We start from the raw sequence: 20,805 nt of genomic DNA, 5'->3' as shown, positions 1-20,805 counted from the left end.
GCTTTTATCTTTTTGTATTGTTCTCTTTTGAGCTCTCGTTCCGTCAAACACATCTTCCTTCCTTCCATGTCTCTTTTCCCAATTCCCTAAACTCATCCAGAATAATACATCTCGTGGTGGCCAAATCAATGTAATCTTTCATAAGTTTATATTCAAACTTTTTGGGGTGTTTTTCACAAACTTTCTGAAGATGATGTAGATACAAATGAAATGAAAGCCATCAAACAGGTGGGACTATAACAGAAATACCTCTATTATTCAAACTTAATTGAAGGTGGCCAGTGTCTCATATTTTCACATTTTACATAAGTGATTTTGAGCTGCGACTCGCAAATGAGGGATGAAAATATTTGTTCTTATTGTTATATATATTTTTGTTTCTTTTGATTCAAATTAATTCTTAAACAAAGCATGCTGAAAAAAAAACACCTACCACACGTGTGATTTCCTCTCATATTCTTTGTGTCAAAAACCATTCACCTGGACCTCCCTTTTTTTTATATTTTGTTTTATAGAAGGAAACGTTGGAAAACTACAAGTGTGGTGGAGATTTTCTGCCTTCCCCTCTGGCCAGCAGTCCCCAATTTGCCCTAGCTGCAGAGGAGGTTTGGAGCAAGCCAGGCCTGCTGACCGCTGTGGCCGTCACCGTGGAGAATGATCACACTATCGCCTTCCTGGGGAACACCCAGGGAGAGGTCTTCAAGGTGGAGTTATGCTCTTCTCTGCTCGAAACGCAATGTGGAAGCCCGGATAAGGGAATTAAAGACTTTGTCTGATGGTGTTATGGCTTTGTTTTTTTTTTATCCAGGTACACCTGAGCGAGACGGCACACCAGTACGGCAAGGCTGCTGGCGACGCCATTGGAGAGAAGGTCAACAAGAACCTCTTCTTCGATCTCGGTCAAAGCCACCTCTACATTACCACAGAGAAGAAGGTGTGTATGTCCGGGCCCTTTTAGGACGCAGTAGGCGTTGAGGCGGGTAGGTTATCCCACGTTTTGGCAGCATTGAGACACCCACGACACAATAAATCTACCTGCGTAAAGATTTACACACCAGTGCAACGGCTTTATTGATTCAAATTGAAGCGTATCATTTTAACTATAAATGTGCTATAAGGTAAAGGGTGCAGTGTTTTCCCACACAGCTAGATGATATTGCAAAACATGTGCAGTAATAGGTAGAACTCTCTTGTGATGAAAGAACAAATCGATGAGGGAGAGACAGCAAGTGGAGATTGCTGACTAGTTAGTTTATCGCTGTTCCCTTGGACGGATAAAACAAAGTGCTAAATTTGGTCACCAAATATTCCTTGTGCATAATCTGTCTGGCCACTGGGGTAACATCAGTGGGGAAAAAAGTACTTTTTTTAGTGAAGTAAAAATACCAAAAAGTGCAGGTGATATGAGCATGTACAATACTGGCATTGTACTACAGATGCAATAATGTGTAAGTGCTCGGGTACTTAACTCTGTAACCCCGGCTCATTTGTTTATAAGATGATGGTACTATAACTGATAAGACTGAGTAGAAATTCTGTTTTCCCTTCTTTCAGTCTGTTTGAATTGCTAATAAAAGATATTGTATAAAAGTTAAAATCCTGCCTGCAACACCTGGCCTATCTGCTGAAGCACATGTGAAGTTAATTAACTTTGATGCCTTCCCACACTGGGTACAATAAACATTTAGCATGTAGAGAGAGGCGATTGTCCCAGTAATTGAACATAAGGAGCAGACCTGAGAGACTCGTGGTGCTTTGACAGGTGTTTTACTCCCACTCTGCACACCTGCAAAAAAAAAACCTAAGGATTATTTCCAGCCCTATTTTAGATGATCCATATTCCGAGCGGTGTCTCACCTAAGGTGCCCTGTTTGAGCATATTTCTCGTGGCTGTGCTCCAGATCACCAAGGTGCCGGTGCAGACGTGCCTCCAGAAGACTGACTGCCAATCATGTGTGGCACTGAAGGACCCTTACTGCGGCTGGTGTGTCCTGGAGGGCAGGTGAGGATCGCCGCACGCGCTCTGAAATGCGTGCGTGCAGCAACAGTCCGACACAAACACCCACTCATGCAATTCAAACTGTAAAACCCAGCAGGGTATTTGTTCCGTGTTTTATTGCAGACACTTTTAGTACCCCTCTGTGTTTATATTCCGTCTCCCGTTGTCCGTGCAGCCGTGAGGAATTAAAGCTATTTGTCAGCCTCATGCTGCTAAGGCAGACGGTGCAATTTACTCTCATCGGCCTATATTTATCAGGGTCTTGAGGGTAGGAGGGGCGGAACGCATCATGTATTCTACAGAGATGTGAGCAGGACAGAGGGAAGATATCCGAAAAACACACGTGACCCTTTGGAAGCTGTTGATATTCTTGTTTAGAAACAATGCCTCCTATTCCTGCTGCATATTTCCCTCTTGTGAGTCGGGTAAAGTAAGACATTTAATTAAATTAAATCTAGCTCTAGCGCACTGGCTGCCATTGCCCCTCTGATGTTTCACTTACAAGATGATAAACTGATAAAAAAAAAAAAAAATGATTAGATAAATGGCTAATTAGGATTATCTTTATTAGCTCCCCCCCTTCATTTTTTCTCTTTACTTCTACTTTGTGAGAACTATATAATGAACATTGACTTCTTATATTGTGTGCTCCTGCTGGTTTTTCACATTATTGACATCACTGTTGTATTTTATTTCCGTTCCTTTATAGTGCTTATTCCGTTTTTATTGTGTTATACCCAGTGTGATAATGACAAGAGCGTTCCTTGCTCAAGATGATGCATTATTCTGTTTATTTTCCGGTGCGGTTAGATCATACTGTACATTTTCAAATGCGATTTGACATTTCAAAACCAGATACCAATGATTGCATATAGTGTTTTTTTTGTTTTTTTATATCTATACAAAGTGTAATCTTTGAAATCTGCACAGCTTGAAGTCCCTTGGGAAAGAGGTTGTTGTTGTTGACACAAGCACATTGGAAATCTGTTGGAGTCCATAGGCTTTGATTTTCTGAGGCCTTGCGCTGCAAAAGGGTCGTGGAGCAGGAGGCTGATGGGAGTTGTTTTTCATTGTTTTTCGTTCTTACGTCTGAAGGTGCACCAGGAGGTCTGAGTGCCGCCGGGCGGGGGAGAAGAATGGCTGGCTGTGGAGCCCCAAGCAGCAGTGTGTCAAGATCGTCTCCTTCGCCCCCCCAAACCTTTCTTTTAAAAAGACTCAGGAGGTACTGCGCCTGCACTCTCTTTGTTCTCTGCCTCTCTCGCTTCCGCCCGAACCCTCTCACGCGCACGTCACAGCACGAGAAATAAACTCTTTCCATTGTGAATCAGAGACCCAAGGCTCTAGGTCTTCCTGCCTCGCTATCGATCCATCCGGAAAACTCAAAACTGGCTTATTATAACCGACCCGGTTGATTGTGCTCACAGCCTGAAGATGGAGAGCCTCTCCTGTGCACTTTGTCTTAAGTTCTTTCTCTCCATTCCTGACCATTTCCCTTGCCCCCTCTTTCCGACTCGCTCACGTGTCCACAAACGGCAGCCAATCAATATCCGGGAAATAAAAGGAAACTATTATACATCAGAGATCAGAATCATCACGCAACAAAATGAATACCAATTAAAGTGATATTACTCAGGCCAAAAGGTGATAGACACGAATCAGGAAACCTTCTTTACCAAATTAAATCAGACATAGAAGGAATTTGACTTGGCGGTTGGTGCATAGCAGCAGAAGAGTGACAATGTGAAGAAGTCCTTTGAAGCCACTTCCAAATTGTTTGTACTTTTTTTTGTATTCAGGTGAAAATCAACATCCCCTCCCTTCCTGCCATTGGGCTTTCTGACCGTTTGCTGTGCTCCATCAAGTCGTTTGACAGTGAAGGCACCATATCTGACTCTGGTCAGGTCTCCTGCCACCTACCTCACCCTTCACTTATACCACCCACACCTGAGGACCAAGGTAAATGCTGCTATCCATTACATTGGTTGTATCACCAATGGACAAAGCGGGCCAACCGCCTTAGGGTTCGCCCAAAACGCCCCAAGTCTACAGCATGTCGGCTTATTTTAGTAATTAAATGAAGCACCAAACCACTAGAACTCAGTCAAGTTAACACTTTTTTTAATGCTGATTATTATTGATTAATGCTGTTCGGTACCGACATTCATGTTCCTCACAGGGTGAATTGTAAAACTAATAATATGTGGTGAGGAATATGATTGTATGTTAAGAAATGGGATATTTGGAAGTACTTTAATGAACGCAGTTATGTTCATTGAATTTTAAAATGTGGATGTTGCGCCGTGTTAAATGCCGGGTACGGCCCCCACTTTTCAAACGGATGGAGATCAGAGTAGCAAACGTAGTACTTCAATTGTGGCACGGAGTAAGTGTGCAAGCGTAACTAATTCACTAATGTAGCCACGCTAACATTGAAAGTGCTGGAGGAAGGCATTAATACATAATTAGTATAAAGGAAGTTCATTTTTGTGTGTGTGTCTTGTCATGAACAGTGGAAGTGTTGCATTTTAAGAATCATCCCAGATGACACAAATGACACTTTAAGAACTCGTGGGACTCTCAACGCGCCCAAAGTGAAGCCCATTTTTTTTTTTGTTAACCCTCTGTTCGCCGCGTCCTCAGACTTTGTGGCCGTGGCCATCAGGATCTTCGTCAACGAGACTGTGGAGCTGGCGTCGCGCGACTTCAATTTCTACAACTGTGCTGCCACAGTGAAGAAATCCGAAAACACGCCGTGAGTCAGACCCCTTTAATCTATCAGTTCGGCTCTGTCACTCACCGAAAATACACGGTGACAGCGAACACGGCGTCACCTGACAACCTTGATGTAAACGCATCACCGTGCTTGAACAGATGAGAGATCAAGGCTGCGTTTTGTAAATTGTGATGCATGGTAATTTTGAATGCACCTCTTGCATTTTCTATCCTCCTTTTATTAACAAGCCGGGGAAATTGCCTCAGTTTCCTTTTCATTAATCAAAAAATGAGAGTCGATTCCGCCATTTTCCCCCCCCCCCCTTCCTTATTTTTTTCCTAATTTCTTTCATGCCAAGGAATGTGTGATGAACGAGCTTTGCTTATGTGAAGTAGCAGAGATCCATTTCCTTGTCAGGAACATGGATTTTTTTTTTTTTTTTGCCTGAACGCTCTTTGATGAGTTTGCATGTTTTTAAGGTTTTGTTTGTGTGTGTGTGTGTGATTTTATGTGTGTGTGTGCATAACTGTCAAATTAAATGCCTTTGAAAGCATTTTTCTCATCTTCGGTCTCTATTTGTCTTTTTTTTCTTTCTTCTATGTGTCTCCTCAGGTGCATGTCATGTGTGGCCAGTTCGTGGGGCTGCCAGTACAACACAATAGACTACACCTGCAGCGACACGGACGACGGCGTGGTGGGGGACAACATCATCAAATACCGCCAGGTGAGTCTTCTCGAGTGTCAACACATCAGCGGCATGTCGAGCACGTGCAACAAAGAGGTGTCGCGAAAAGTTTTAAAGGACACATTTAATCACCCCATGGAGGGGGGGGGGGGGGGGGGGGGGAGATGCATGAGCGGCCCAAAATCTCCCCTGAAAATTAATGGAGAAAAAAGAAATTAAAAAGTCAAATGCCGGTATCAGCTGGCTCCATCTTGCATGACAGGTACTGTAGGGTGGAGGATATCAATTTACAACTTAGCAGATGTTTCAGCGATACACTTATCTTTAATCGCAGAGGAGGGTGTCCGTTAAGTGGTTTGCAAATTTAAAAATGTAAATGATTGCATATCTTGATTTTGTTTTGTTGCCTTCTCAGGGAGCAAAGTGTCCTCAGTTTGAGAACCCAGATCCTGTGTTGATCCCCGTGGGCTACAAGACTCGCATCAGCTTCGAGGGGAAAAATTTGGACGTCTACCAGGTAGAGAGACATGGAATTTAAAACCTTTTCGGAGAACTAAGTGGCTTTTCTTAAACATTTATTCGGCATGGCATTAGGCCCCGCCATGAGCCGGGTTGAGCAACATTTTTAACCGGTGCGTGAGGTAAATATTTTTTTTATTAATCAATAATAATGCTATGGAACAAACCCTACCAGCCAGAATGAAGTCGGTTAGGCCAATGGCTGGCAGAGTCTACAGTGCCATGTGGAATTTTACATTTCTTAACACTATAATATTAATACATACATATTTATTATGTTTTTGGAATCTCCAGGGTCATGATTTCACAATCGGTACTGAACTAATGAGAAACGCGGAGGAGGAGATAAAGTTTGAGGGGGGGTCGTTCTACACCTTCAGCGGCTTCAATGTGAGTAGAACCCTCTGAGCTGCATCTCTGCATTCACAACGTGCTGCTGGTGTTGTGCCCTTTTTACTCACAATTTGTCCTGCGCTTCATGTTTAGATTTTACAGTACTGAGACGGCCATAGGTCCAAAATGTCCTATGAACGGACTTTGTTTTTTGCAGGGTTATAAATCAAGCCGGTCCCTTTGATATTCTCTAGCTCCCTCTAATGGACAGACTCTCCTCACTGGAGTCATTTTCACTGCATTTCCACCTTGTGAATTGTGTGACTTGGAGTCTCGGGCAGAACCTAGCCCCCAGCTATGTTCTTTCCCAACATTGATTTCTTAAGCTGAAAATCTGCCAGGCGGGGTGTCACTGTTTTTTTTAATTTTTTTTCTCCCCTCTTTTCTGTCTCTTCCCTGGGCGTGATGAAGCAGGCAGCCCACACTGTTTGCCCGAGAAGAGCTTAAGTGCCATTAATCACTCGATTCTATATTAATAATTCATTTTCTCCCAATTTCTTAGTTTTCTTACGACAAGTCACCAGACACCAACGTCCTCTTCTACGTGAAGCACAAAGAGTTGGGCAAGAAGATCGACAGCACACTCAACGGTACGCTCTCTCACATTTGACACCGTGGCGAATTGGAAAACGAAGAGTATTTTGGTAATGAATGTATCACCAAACGTGTTTCGACAGAATAGGGCGGATTTAGGTGCAAACGACTGTTAGCTCGCCGCTAAACGTTTAAATGTTAGACGCGAACGTTCAGAGTGAAAGGTGTACGACAGTGTGGTATGACAGAAAATGTGCTAATTGGTGTGTCTCCCCCCCCCCCCCTGCAGTCACCCTTTACGCTTGCTCCAAGGGCAGGGAGGACTGTAGTCTCTGCAAGAACGCGGATCCAAAGTACCGGTGCGTGTGGTGTGCCAGGCAGAGGGCGTGTGTGTACGAGAAGCTGTGCAACCAGGACCAGCAAGGGTCCGAGGATCCTCAGGACGCCGAGTGCCCCGCCCCTCAGATCACCGACGTGAGTCGCTGTGCGCCCGCCGCTTTGCGTTGACCTTTTTGAACCCCGGGGGGGGGGGGGGGGCCTTGTGACTCGCCCACGGAAGGGAAGGCAGCGACTTTGGTGATTGGATTATTGATTGGGTCCCTCCGCCTTTTTCTGTCTCCTTGAGCTGATCTGCAGCACATCGTGATTGGATCAATTCTGTCTTTTGCTCATTTAATTGTTGGCGTCATATTGTCATTGACGAAGATCGTTGATGTCAGCGTGACAGAGGTTATGAACACATGTAGAACTGATACAAAAAGTTATCACAGTGTGTGTGTGTTTTGGTTGGATGTCTTTATCGGTTATGTCGGTTGCACCGTAATGTTGGTCCAGTCTGAAATATCTCAACAACTGTGCATGCCCTGAAAAACAAGCTTCCCTTCTCCCCAGTGCATGAATCCAATGGGTTTTTTAATGAATATTCTCTACACACATTTATGTCCCTCTCAAAATTAATTGTAATTCCTTGATTTTTTTTTTTCTTCCCCCGGCACCAGTATCAGGTTTCACTGTGATTTCAATACTTCAGTTAATGACCAAATACCTGCCAACCTCTTATCAGCCTTAGCTGTTCTTTCTGTTTAGTGCTTATTAGCAAATTAATGGATGCTAACATGCTACACTAAAAGGGTGGGATGGAATCATGTTTTTGATGGTAAACGTGATCGTTCAGCTGTAAAATATCTGTACAACAGAAATATGTCACACTTAAAATATCACTGTATACTGTATTTATTTAATGTGTAAATTGTTAATATTCTCTTGTATCAGTGGGGCTGCATACGCATGTATGCACACCAGGCTCGTACAGTGGATGTAATTCTCAACCACGGTCTAGAATATTAAGTACTCGAATCATTCAGCGCACTTAAACAGACTAAATGTCTTGTACTTTCTTGTTGCTCAACTAATCTGTTTGAATCCATTTTAAATCCCTTCTTCTTAAAAAAAAACGCTGAATCTCCCCATCCAGATCATCCCTCGATTCGGCCCCCTGAAGGGAGGGATCTCCATCACCATCCGCGGCTCCAACCTCGGCATCCACAAGGAAGACATTAAAAGCATCAGCGTGGTTGGGCAGCCGTGTATCCATCAGAAGGAGAAGTACTCCGTTTCCACCAGGTAACGCTCACTTTGATGGCGTTTATGCAAATGAGGGAGCAGCGGGACACGGCACATCGACTGCGCTTCTGTTGTTTGCTTTCGGGTCAAACTGTGTTTGGTAGGTTTGCAAAAAGGAAGCTAACCAGGGGGCATGTTTTGATTCGCTCGCCATGCCAGCATTCCCCTTTGTATCTAACTGCACCTGTCGGATGATGCAAAGTACTACATTTTCCTCTCAAATTAATTGCATTAGTATAAAGAGTAGAAAGTACCTCAACGTTGTACTTATGTACATATCTTTTTCACTTCTGAGGTATTCTGCTGAATGTCCGTCTCTAAACGCTGTCTGCGGGAGAAAGTGAGAAAAGCCTCATCTTTTGAGCTATGAATTCCAACAAATCACTGTTTTGAGAGCACACATTTGCCACAGCTTTTTGGTGTCCTCTTCATGCTACGGACACTCTGTGCCTCTCAGAAAAAAAAACATTGCGTTAAACTTTTAAGTCCCGCAAATTACTTTCGGTCCCAAGGGCGTTTATCTCATAGTGAACGGTGCATTAAAAAGAAAACAGCCACATTGTCGCCCGGCAGCCACCAGCTTCGACTGTTGACACCTGGCAGGAGGGATCCCGTTTTATGACAAATACTTGCCCCGCCATCTGCACGATGAGGCATAAACCAGGATTTATGTGACCAGATGGAATGTTTTTCACTCTTAAATCATCCACTTCTGGAGCGCACGCGCCCGCTTAAGGGTCCATCTTGACGTTAGTCGTCCCTTTTTACGGTCCACGGCGTGTTGGAGCTCCCCCTTTGCTTTATGATTCGAACAAGTTGTCCAAAACAATATTTAAATTCCTTCACACATTGTAGCTGTTAATTGTCTACTAGTGGCCCACCTGTTAGCCCCGAATCATGCTTGCCGTTTTATGCTGACCGGTTTCGTCGGCATAACACGCATATTCCTCGTGGACGTGTTTGGTTTATCACACTTTCCCCTGAATCTCCAGCGTCCTAGAATTCTCAAAGGAATCAATTGCTATCGTGCTAGAAGCGGCCAATCTGGCATTGAAATCATACTGCGTTTATATCTGCAGTTCAACGTGTTTGTATTTTCTTATTTTTTTTTTTCAATTACCTTATTTATTTTCACCACTTTCTCCAATTTACAAAAACAAGACAGTTCTCAGTTGTCTGCCAATTGCCACGATATTCAGGAGCGGATTTCTATTGTGAATTTGGACAAAGATTGAATCGGCTTTTTTTTTTTTTTTTATAGAACTGCTTTAAGTAAATAAAAGGTTTTGAAATACTGATCCGATTTCCACTAAAGCTTTATCAAGGCTGTTGAGGGTGAACATTGATCTGGAATGTCTGACATGGAACCAATATACAAAAACAGCAGCATGTTGATTGTCACTTGCAGCCCCACCCTTAAATATTTTTTATTCCCCGTTGTGCTTTCCAGTGTGGTGTGTGAGATCGGCCCTGTTGGTCCCAACAATGCTAAACAGGGCAAGGTGGAGGTGGAGGTGAAGGGAGATAAGAAGGGAACCTCATCCGTGGACTTCACTTACAGGGTAAATACTCGCCACTGCTACTACACTTAGTCACACTCACTCACTCACTCTCCCCTGCTGCACTTTCCATATGGGGGCGTACAACTTTGGACCGAGGGAATAAATTCACCCAAAAGCTTTCAGCTAATTTATGGCATCTATTATGTTTCCAATTCCTAACTGATGAGAGCTCCTTACCAGAACATACCAAGGGCATGTTATTTATGCAAGATGTACATCCTAGTGTCTCGGTAAATGCACTGCATACTGTCACATTATAATATTAATGCACTGTCTTCTTTAACCAAATGCCCCCCTCCCCCCACCCTCTTTCTCTGCAATAGCTACACTGTAGCCTGTTAAAGTATTAAACTGGCTTTTCATATCTTTGGCTCTGCTAAAGCTCCCCCACAGGGGAGTGCTCCTCCTAACTGTTTGCTCAGCAAATTGAGGCAGATGTGGTGCTTGTAGGATTGTGTTAGCGTGGGGGTGTGTGTTTGTGTGTGTGTGTATGTTTGTGTGTGTGTGTGTGTGAGCTGGAGGTTGAGAGGAAATGTATCACTTCACAAAGAAGCATTGTCTGTGTGTGTCTGTGTGCGTGAGGCTGTGTGTTGGAGCGTGTGTGTTTGGGTGAAGATCCTTCAAGGGGGAAAGATGAGTGTGTGTGTATATATATATATATATTCATCCCATGTCTCGGGACCTTGTGTCTTGTCTCCGCCCTCATCAGGACCCGATTCCGGAGAACGTGAAACCCTTTAGAGGTCCGAAAGTTGGGGGAACCCTCATTACTATTTCCGGACAATTTCTGGACACCGGCAGTAAGGACGATGTCGAGGTTACTGTCGGGGTTGAGCGGTGCACTGTGTAAGCGCTTCTTTTCCTCAATAATTGTCATTCATGCCAAAGCCCAATTCTCTTTCAATTCAGTCTCTCAAATTGAATTGTGCTACTTGTTATTCAAACATTGTATTCTATGCAAATTCTACAGTATGCACAGTTTGAAGCCTTTAAATTTGGGGATTATTTTTACATTTCTGAAAGAAAAATGGAATTGAATGTAACTTTGCTGTCATAAGCATGATTTTACTATTCTTCTGCCACTGGCCTTCACTGTTGAGACCAACGGTGTTCTGTCAAACCAAGTCCATGGCGTCATTTTAGGCATCGGTAACAGAAAAAATAATAAGTACGAGGAGCAGCAAAGCCAGGATTTAACAAGCTGTCACACTGCTGCCACGTTGGCTTCGACTGCACAGTGACCTTGTGCGACCCCCCCCCCCCCACACACTCCTGCAGCCAGTTAGTGTTATGTCCTCTCCTTTGCAGGTTGAGCTTCGGACGAGAGATCACCTGCAAGACGGGAGAATACCGATCAGATAAGGTGCCCTCTGAACCTCTCGACGTAACAGTGAGGTACGGAAAGACCACAACAACCATCCCAAGGGCCTTCCTCTTTCTGGAAAACCCCGTCGTTCTAGACCACCAACCCAGAGCGAGCTTTTTCTGGTCAGTATAAAGTGGCACTACACTAGGGTTTCACCCCGTAATAATTATATTTCACTATAGACCTGCAAACGTATGGTGTTGAATGAATGGATTTTGTGGTATTGTGTTATTTCAGGTTTTGAAAGTCTATAAAATCCGCTACACTAATTTTAAGGCTCTAAGCTCCAATGCGCTTAAAGTCTTTAATATGATTTCTGTTAGCCAAGATACTGCCTGGCTAACAGAAATTATTGATGGCATTCTTACCAATAGAAATATGGCGAGGGAAAATTTGATAGTGATAAAAATGATTCCCCTTTAAATACTTACACTTTCTTTTGAAGTTAAGAGGCCAAAAAAGAATAGACATTGATAACAAGGCTGTATAGAAAAGTAGTAAGTTAAGCACATGCCTTGCTCTGTGCCTCAAAAGCTTTGTCTGAATACTTGGTAAAGGTTATTAACACCTAGAACCTTTTTTAGTTTTATTTTTTTTAATAGGATCTTTCCTCCTCGGGGAGGTCTTTTGTTTGTCTGTAGGTGCAGATTATTTCCTACAATTTAGCCGAAGGGGATTCAAAATTCTTTGGTGTCGTACCGGACTGCTTGATGTTCTTCTGCAAATGGATGCAGACAGTTACCTTGATTTTTTTTTTTTTTCTCGGTGCAATGGAAAGCACCGGCGCACGTGTGATTAGGCACGCACCCCGCAAACAACAGACAATAGATGTACGCTGCTTGCAGGCTAAACTAATTTGTTTTCATCTGGGGTGAAAAATGACCCCAGGTGCAATTTACAAAGTGTGTCTTGTCTTCTTGTAACTTTCTCTATGAGCTTGGTTATTGCTGCCTGGGGATATGTTTGTTTAGATCTCATTTATATGTTTTACTGTGTGTGTGTGTGTGTGTGTGTGTGTGTGTTTAGTGGAGGGAGGAACATTGTGGTGTCTGGCTCCGGCTTTGACCTAATCCAGACCGCATTCCTCAAGGTCGAAGCAGACAATTCAACATCCTTAGAGGTATGTCTTCCATTTCTGTTTTGTCTTTTTTTTTTTTTTTTTTGCTGATTACTTATCTTGTGAAAATGTCTACTTTTCCATCTGCCAATACCCCCCCGCCTCCCCCTCCCCTCCTCCCCCTCAACATTGGCAGCACTCTCATTGATTTCCACACATCCCATGACCAGCACCACAACCTCAGTGGTGATTTATTCACATTCTGCACACACATACCAACAAAAACCCATTTGCACTCTTCCATGCCTCCACTGAGCGCAGAGAGTCCTTAAGCCAGGACTTCTCCCACTCACATCTCGCGTCTAAATCCTTTGCGGATTGCGGATAGCGGCGCAGCCGTTTCACCCTCAGCGAGATACGACTGTGTTCCTCGTCCAGCTTAATCAAGTGGTTTGACCTTGAATGAGTTGTGCACAGCGTGCCGCTGCCTGCGCTGCAGTTTACTGCGTGGTGTTGAGCAGGAGCAATTTTATTCATTTCATTTAAAGGGCTAAATTCAATACCAGGATTAAAGATTTCTGCCCTGGTCCCGTGCGACCCAGGGGACCGGAGAGATTTGAAAAGACTCCTGGCTGCCACAAACTAGCGGTGAATGTAAAGTGTTATCTCAAAGGCCTTGGCTGGTCAACGCCATAAGCCTCTGTTGGTTTAAGTCCATCCACTGAACTAGACCCAAATATTTTTGGCTGCCGGCTCGTGGGGGGAAAACATGTTGATTACATTGAGGATCAGGTCAGCGGCTCAAAGAGGTTTTCTTTGGCTGTAAGACCCTGCAGTTCCTGCTTGTAATTGTCAACAGAGACTTTTACAGCCGTTTTACAGCCTGCTCTTAGCTTCAGACTTAACCTGGTTACAAGATGAATTAATGCTCACTGTAGAATTTAAAATCTGACCCATAACTGTCATTTATTCAATGCTTCCTTTTTTTTCAAGCACGGTGGAGAACGAAAGTGACCTTTTAGGCAATTTAAAAACACAAAAGTCCTCCCTAAAGCCAGTGTTTGGTTTGTCCGTTCTTGGCAAGTGTAGAAACGTGGCGGCGCTCATTTTAAACTAATGAGAAAAACAACAATTCTTAATTTCAGGTCATTATAGACAAAAACAATGTTATGTTCCGGTAATCCCTATAAATCCTTCTGCCCCTTTTAGAACATTTCAGTAGGACAAATTAACTGTTGAGCTTAATGAGAAAAGAGCATTTAACCAATTTGACTAGTCTCAAATCTTTTAGCTGGTCTGCGTGACTCATTCAAAGCGTTATTCAATGCAGCCCCCTCCCTTTTTGCCTTCTCCTTTTGAAAAAAACTTAAGGGGTTGGCTGTCACACAGAGAGTTGTCAGCACTGCTTCAAAAAAAATCAGAAAGTGACAGAAAAATATTCGTCCAGTTAATGAACAAAGCCACAGGAGGAATGACTCAGATTGAGTTGGCTGCTCTTCTACGACTCTCACTTAACAAAAGCTTTCTTCGGTTGAATGGTGCTACCATTTTCCTCCAGTGTCTTGTGTCAACATAGAACTCTTCCTTGTTGTTGACGTCCACGCGCCGTTTTACCCCCTCTGATGCGTTCAGAAAGCCCACGAGAAGAACGACACGGTCATCCAGTTCCGGTCTCCGAGAGTAAACGGCTCCCTGAGCCAGCCCTTTAAAACCTTCATCCTGCTCGACAACTTGGAGAAGAAGCTGAGCCCGTTCGACTACCACCCCGACCCCACCTTCGACGAGCTGGCCAATAAGGTCATCACGGAGGCCAGCATCATCATCGTCACCGTGAGTGCAGGCGGCCCCCCTTTTTTTTTTTAATGCTTCAGTTGTAGCACTGGGGTTTCTGGAAAAATACGCCTCTCTGTGTTAAGGAATGAAGATAAATGGTGTTATTATCTGACTTTGAGGGTAAAGATGCTGAATTGCAACTGCGCCGCGTGTTTGCTCTTTAGCTGCTTATGTTATGAATGGGCTTCATCCCGTATAAAAGTTATGCAAATGGTTGTATTCAACATTTTGGCCCAATGAGGTAATGCTTTGGGAGGCCAAACAAACTGAGGTAAATTTATATTAGTAGTTGTATTAATTTATTGTAATCCTTGATAAAAAAAAAAAAATTATATTGTAAAATCTCTTTTAATCTGAAACTGTTTTGCCCAACTCTAGGTTACTAAGGTAAATCCCATGGGTCATGGGAGGATTACCAGGAAAAATAAAACTCTTCAATCACACCAAAGGAATTTAATTTCAATCCAGTTATGATGAATGTAATTTTGGGGTTACAACATATAGCTTTATCTTAAGTTGTCATAGACCAAGTTGAAAGCCTTAAAGGGGACGTTGCGTATTTTCAACAGAAATTAGCTCTGTCCTTCCATCCGTTTTACCGGCTCCATTTAAGTTTCCCTTGAGGTATACATTCAAATATATGTCGAATTGAGTTTGTGAACATTGGTTCAGGATGTTTGTTTGCAATATTGGACCAAACCTTTCAAGACCATTTATGTAGTAACTATTGGATCAACTTTATCATGTGCACAATGGACTTAGTATTGCTAAGAGAAGCCAGACAAGGAGAGCAGGAGGAAAAGGTTTATGTTTTTATATCATTTTTACAGGCTACCTTTTTTTCACAGATGCATCAAGTTATATATTGCTTTAGGCATTAAATCTATAAGATCTCTATAAAAAAATATAGAAAATTGTTTATCACAACTCCAGTCCAGGGTGAGTGCTTTGTGCAGACACTGTAAGTACTGCAATCAATTAAATTAAAAGGCCTTTTCATTACTCAGACGCTGGTATACTGTAGCTCATTTAATCTTTCTTATGTTGCAGACTGCATTAGAACAATTGAAGCATGTATTTAGATACAAAAGTGTGCTGCAGAAACTTGGTGAGGGGTGCTTACAAACCAATATAATCGTAATTTTTCTAATTAATTTTGGCCCACATAATGGAACATTGAGAAGCTGTTATTAACATTCCATCCATTACTAATGAAAATGGTTTTATAGCTCATCACATGATGGGTCTACTTGATGGTGTATAAATGCCATAATTCATTTCCCTTCCCTGTAGTAGTTTTGTCAAGACACTGTTAGCATCACGGTTGATCTTCACCTGCAGGGTCGGGGATTCTCCAAAGCGATGACGAACAAAGAGGCTCAAGCGTTTGTGGGCGACGTCCCCTGTCTGGTCAACGCGCTTCAGGACGAGAAGCTGTTCCTGGACCCGCCTTCCACCGCACCCAGCGCTCGCTCCCGGCGGCACCGCAGAGACACTCGCTCCGAACTGCTGGATTTAACGGTCAGATGAACGAAAGTCGGGAAAACGCAACACACAGTGGTGTAGGAAAAAATGACCAATGACGCACGCATGTGAAAATATGTTACTATTAACAGGAAAATGTGGACGGGAACATTAAGTTAGAAAAATGGCCCCTTTAAAGTGTTTTATCAATATATGTTATTTCATTGAAGAGATTTGTAATAAAGTAGATGTATACAGCTAGTACTCAAGTGCTGTTACGTCAATGTTGAATTTAAATGTACTGCTTGAGTAAATGTACACGCGCTTGCAGATTGGAGCCTGCATGCATCATGAATCTTTACTGTACTTCTTTAGGCGCCTCTGATCATCAAGGGATCCCATTTTTTTCTTTTTACTTGTGCAACAGTTTTTCATGTTGCTACAGGCCCTTCATAATTAGATTTAATTATAGCCGAGCCACAATTGCCATGAAAACCGTAACCTCTCCCATACTGAGCTATTGTTGAATTTTTGTGGCTGTGTGCAGCGTGAAAAAGTGACGCCGACGGACTATCAAAAGGTGCAGGATACCTACATCAGACAAGCTTGATTATAAAGTGCAAGCGCATTGAGTCAATTTGGGACCACCAACTGGCCCCAATACTTAAGAAATATAGAAGGTTTTGGAGTTGATTTTGCAGAACTCTGAGAAAATAGAGAGTAGATCCACCTCCATGCAGCGCTGCATGCTCGCCACCATCAACACCTACCTGAATATATTTCTGGCTAAAATGTCCAGAGCTTGTGCTGATGATACGATTCCCCCCCACTCTCGCTGTGTGTTTTATCCACAGATCAAGTTTGGGAACGGGGAGTGGGTGGTCGGCTTGGTGCAATACGAGAAGAAGAATGATTTGCCGCTCTACATCATCGTCCCCGCTGTCATCGTGCCCATGCTGCTCATCATTGCTATCTCTGTCTACTGCTACAGGTACACCTACTTTTTAGATTTAATTAGTAGAGATATTACCTGAACTTATTGATCCATACTGTTAAAGGTAACATATTACTCATTAGTTTAGGCCCTTTCTTTTATAGACAGCTGCCTTTTTTCTAGCTGCCATTTGTGTGCGTTGTAAAAAAAAAAAAAACATCAGTGTCAGCTAACAGTAACCTTACAATATTTTTCAGTGACAAGTAATACTAGCACTAAAAATCAATTTTTTGGGAGACTTGAAGAAAACACAAGGCTGAGCTATCAGCCCGACTGCTGATTCGGGCCAGAAACTACAATTACATGTCTGGAACTTAAATGATTCAGGTTTGAAGCCCCTCACGTTTTCTTCTGCAACACATGTTTTCTGCTTGTTTGACGCGTTCAGGAGAAAGAGTCAGCAGGCAGAGAGGGAGTATGAGAAGGTGAAACACCAGCTTGAGAATCTGGAGGAGAGCGTACGTGACCGCTGCAAGAAAGAATTCACAGGTACCAACAGCGCGGCTCTGCAAGGCCTCGGCAAAATCGCTAATGTCCCTCAAAGGATCCGTGCTTCTAAGAAGCCATGAAGTAATGAAGTGCTTCATAGCTCCGATTACATTCATTTGATGTATTGTGCTGGAGTGAATTAAATGAATTATCCCGCTTAACATCATGTTATCATCATTATGAGGAGCGTTTTTGCAGTAACTGTAATAGAAAACAATCTTTCACAGCTGAATTTTATTTCCCTGGCAAAGCTCTCACTTTGCTGCCTCTCGCAACGCAGTGATTGAGACAGACGAGCGGCGCGCAGATGAGGAAAAAGCTGCTTATTAAAAAAGGAACTCTGTACCACTTTTTTCCGTCTTTTTCGTCTCGCAGACCTGATGATCGAGATGGAGGACCACACCAACGAACTGAGCGAGGGTCGGATCCCCTTCCTGGACTACAAGACCTACACCGACCGCGTCTTCTTCCTCCCCTCCAAGGACGGCGCCAACGACGTGATGATCACGGGAAAGCTCGACATCCCCGAGGCTCGCCGCGCCGTAGTCACTCAGGCTCTCAACCAGTTCTCCAACCTCCTGAACTCGAAGACCTTCCTCATCAATGTAATTACACCCGCACAATCACGTGAACGTAGGAGATTTGTCAATGTGTATCCACTTTCAGTGTGAGGCGTGTCCGACTTATCTCGAGGATGTTGGTTGACTCTGTTGTGCGTGTTTTGTCGTGCTTGCAGTTTATCCGCACCCTGGAGCGCAGTAACGACTTCAACGCCAGGGCAAAGGGGTACTTTGCATCCCTGCTGACGGTGGCTCTGCACGGCAAGCTGGAATACTACACCGACATCATGAGGACGCTGCTGCTGGAGATGATCGGGGAATACGTCCAGAGCAAGAACCCCAAGCTCATGTTGCGCAGGTGAGTGAGGAGATACGATGCCAAAACACCAGCGCCAAGTTAAACATTATATACCATGTATACATAAAAGTCCAGGTCGATACATCTGAAAAACTTTACACATATATCCCCAAAGGATAAACAAGACTGACAGTGGTGAACATGTGACTTTCATCAGTCACATGGTCTACAGGGCCACTAACTGTAAATGAATGGCTCCTAAAATACAAACATAATTGCGTTAGAAACTCCTGTCACCATGAGACCAGCATTTTTAGTTCTGTGTTAAATATGTTGTCACCACCGTTTGTGGATTGTCAGGACAATATTTCACTGTTAGGATCAGTTATAATAACTTTATTTTTGTTAACAACCATCAGCTGTGCTTTATTTCATGCTTTGTTTTGCACATTTTTAGCATGATCCCACGGTGTCCGTCGGCACACTGCTAAATATCAGCACGTTTGCGGTTTGCTTGTAAGCATGTTAGCAGGCTGTGCTTAAGTGCCCAGTGCATCCTTGGAGAGCAGCTAGCAGGGCTGCCCACTGTCTTTTTTGGCAACTTTTGCCATGGTATCATTAATGTCCATATTTCTGCGCCGTGTAATCAGAATCACTACATATCACCACCCTGGCAGCAGTATAATTAACCGTCACAGGAGGTCTGGGATTCACTTCAAGAGGCTTTGGACTGTTTCATTCTGTTGCCATGTTGTCTGTTGAATTTTCCACTGACTACAGTTGTCCACTATGAAGAGCCAGACTGTTGCTTGATCTGTTCCGGTCCTCCTCCTTCTGTTTCTCCGTCTGTGTTTTTTTTTTCTCTTTCTCCAAGCCAGAGTGCTGTGTGATTCTTCTTTGGTTGTTCCCCTTTGTCCTCTAAATCTTCTTAACCTATAGCTCTTGACCAATTGGGGGAGTAGGCTAGAAATTGCTTTCGGACCAATATAGTTTTTGCCTTCAATGCATAAATCCAATTATATTGGCTTTCTGTAATACGCTTTATGGCTTAATCTTGTACCAGGTGGATTTTCCAATGGATACTGTCTCTTAAAAATGTAGTCAGCCTGTTTTATTGTTTGAAAAAGCTCCATTCGTCATTCTTGATCAGAACGAACTCATCCTAGTGTACCCAACATGTAACCTGACCTGAATTATAATTGAATAATTGAGATCAATTGTTATCTTCCAAAAATAGCAATGCATGAGTCATAGATTCTTTAAAAATACTGTTGTGTTTTGGCAACATAAAGCACTATTTATTATAGCATTTAAGCCTTAGCATTCTTGCAAAAACGACAAATGTTTTTCACGGATATTACGCAATACTAATTGCTGTTATTTCTCCTTTGGCAAAATGCATTTTATAGAATTAGAATTCCTTGAACATCTAACTAAATTATTTGATTGAAGTAAACGGCCCTCAGAAAATAATCTCAAATTATAGGGTTCTTTGTTCTTCGCCCTTTCCACAACTGTAATGATCATGTCAAGGTCAAATCCTCTACTGACGGGGGCCTCCCCTCCCTCAGCAAGACCAACGTGTCTCAACTTAGTCGCTCATCCATGCTGGGGGGGGAGTTGGGGGGGTTGTGTGATTTGAACAGTCTGCTGTGGCTCGGCACGCTGTGACTAGCTGTTGTGCAAGTACACAATCCTAATTATCCCCCAATGGAGAGGCTCATTATGCTGATTAGGCCATTGTGCCAACACAAGCCTCCTCTATATATGTACAAGACCTCGAACCAGGCATGCTAGCAGCTAGCAATGTGACATTAGCATTGCAAATCTGTCAAGTGACCACTGGCTGATTTTTTAAAATTAAAATACCTTGTTACTAGCATGCTTTGCAGAAATGTCCCCCAACATTCTTAAACAAAGTAGTACTTCAATATTTTCAAGAGAATAAAATGAATATAAAATCTTTTTTCCAGGTCGGAGACGGTGGTGGAAAGGATGCTATGTAACTGGATGTCTATCTGCCTTTACCAGTTTTTAAAGGTAACAAGAGTTAAAAATGTATTGTATGTTATCTGTTAGCTCAAATACTTGATTGGTTATCCAGGAAATGATCAAGATGCTACAGCATTAAACAGTGGGATAAGTGCATGGATTGTTCCATTACTTTCATTAGTGCTCTGTATTGATATTGTGCACAAATCTGTCTTCTGAACTGCTCATCGCGACAATTAGCTCCATGACAACATCTGAAACGTCTAAAGGGCTTTGTGTGTGTGTGTGTGTGTGTGTGTGTGTTTGTGTGGGCGCGCGACTGTGTGTTAGGACTCCGCAGGAGAACCCTTGTACAAACTGTTCCGAGCCATCAAGCACCAGATCGAGAAAGGACCCGTGGACGCCAGAGTGAAGAAAGCCAAGTACACCCTCAACGACACGGGCCTGTTGGGCGACGACGTAGAGTACTCCGTCCTGGTGAGATGGACGCACACACTGGAAAAAAAAACGCACACGCTGCTTTGAGATTGAATTGTGCCTTCTGAGCTACACATGTACACACACACACACACTGTGCAGTTGCCATGGTAACCAGCACAACTCCCCCCCCCCCCCCCCCCCCCCACATACCCCCCAGGGTGACTTGGATGCCGCTTTTGTGCGGCATCCATTTTCTGTGTCAATGTTCTCTCCTGGAAGTGACACCAGCGACACATTCCAATAT

The 20,805-nt window shown here is 43.3% G+C and overlaps 1 protein-coding gene across 3 annotated transcripts in view; it reads left to right on the top strand.

Moving 5' to 3' along the window:
- plxnb2b (plexin b2b) overlaps nt 1-20,805 on the top strand; it is a 94,972-nt gene that overhangs the window by 66,221 nt on the left and 7,946 nt on the right. For all 3 annotated transcript variants that reach the window (XM_062562837.1, XM_037452422.2, XM_062562836.1), the window contains 24 exons: nt 516-704; nt 809-934; nt 1,902-2,002; nt 3,095-3,221; nt 3,796-3,955; nt 4,640-4,751; nt 5,325-5,436; nt 5,813-5,914; nt 6,211-6,306; nt 6,812-6,899; nt 7,133-7,317; nt 8,318-8,466; nt 9,917-10,028; nt 10,738-10,874; nt 11,337-11,516; nt 12,421-12,514; nt 14,084-14,281; nt 15,626-15,805; nt 16,603-16,739; nt 17,131-17,231; nt 17,607-17,836; nt 17,968-18,149; nt 20,063-20,129; nt 20,412-20,558. In XM_062562837.1, the coding sequence (XP_062418821.1) occupies nt 516-704; nt 809-934; nt 1,902-2,002; nt 3,095-3,221; nt 3,796-3,955; nt 4,640-4,751; nt 5,325-5,436; nt 5,813-5,914; nt 6,211-6,306; nt 6,812-6,899; nt 7,133-7,317; nt 8,318-8,466; nt 9,917-10,028; nt 10,738-10,874; nt 11,337-11,516; nt 12,421-12,514; nt 14,084-14,281; nt 15,626-15,805; nt 16,603-16,739; nt 17,131-17,231; nt 17,607-17,836; nt 17,968-18,149; nt 20,063-20,129; nt 20,412-20,558 (3,312 nt within the window). The remainder of the gene's footprint in view (nt 1-515; nt 705-808; nt 935-1,901; nt 2,003-3,094; nt 3,222-3,795; nt 3,956-4,639; nt 4,752-5,324; nt 5,437-5,812; nt 5,915-6,210; nt 6,307-6,811; nt 6,900-7,132; nt 7,318-8,317; nt 8,467-9,916; nt 10,029-10,737; nt 10,875-11,336; nt 11,517-12,420; nt 12,515-14,083; nt 14,282-15,625; nt 15,806-16,602; nt 16,740-17,130; nt 17,232-17,606; nt 17,837-17,967; nt 18,150-20,062; nt 20,130-20,411; nt 20,559-20,805) is intronic.

The sequence above is a fragment of the Pungitius pungitius genome, chromosome 6 (genome assembly GCF_949316345.1).
Source record: "Pungitius pungitius chromosome 6, fPunPun2.1, whole genome shotgun sequence".
Classification (NCBI taxonomy): domain Eukaryota; kingdom Metazoa; phylum Chordata; class Actinopteri; order Perciformes; family Gasterosteidae; genus Pungitius; species Pungitius pungitius.
This window is presented reverse-complemented; position numbering and strand designations above follow the sequence as displayed.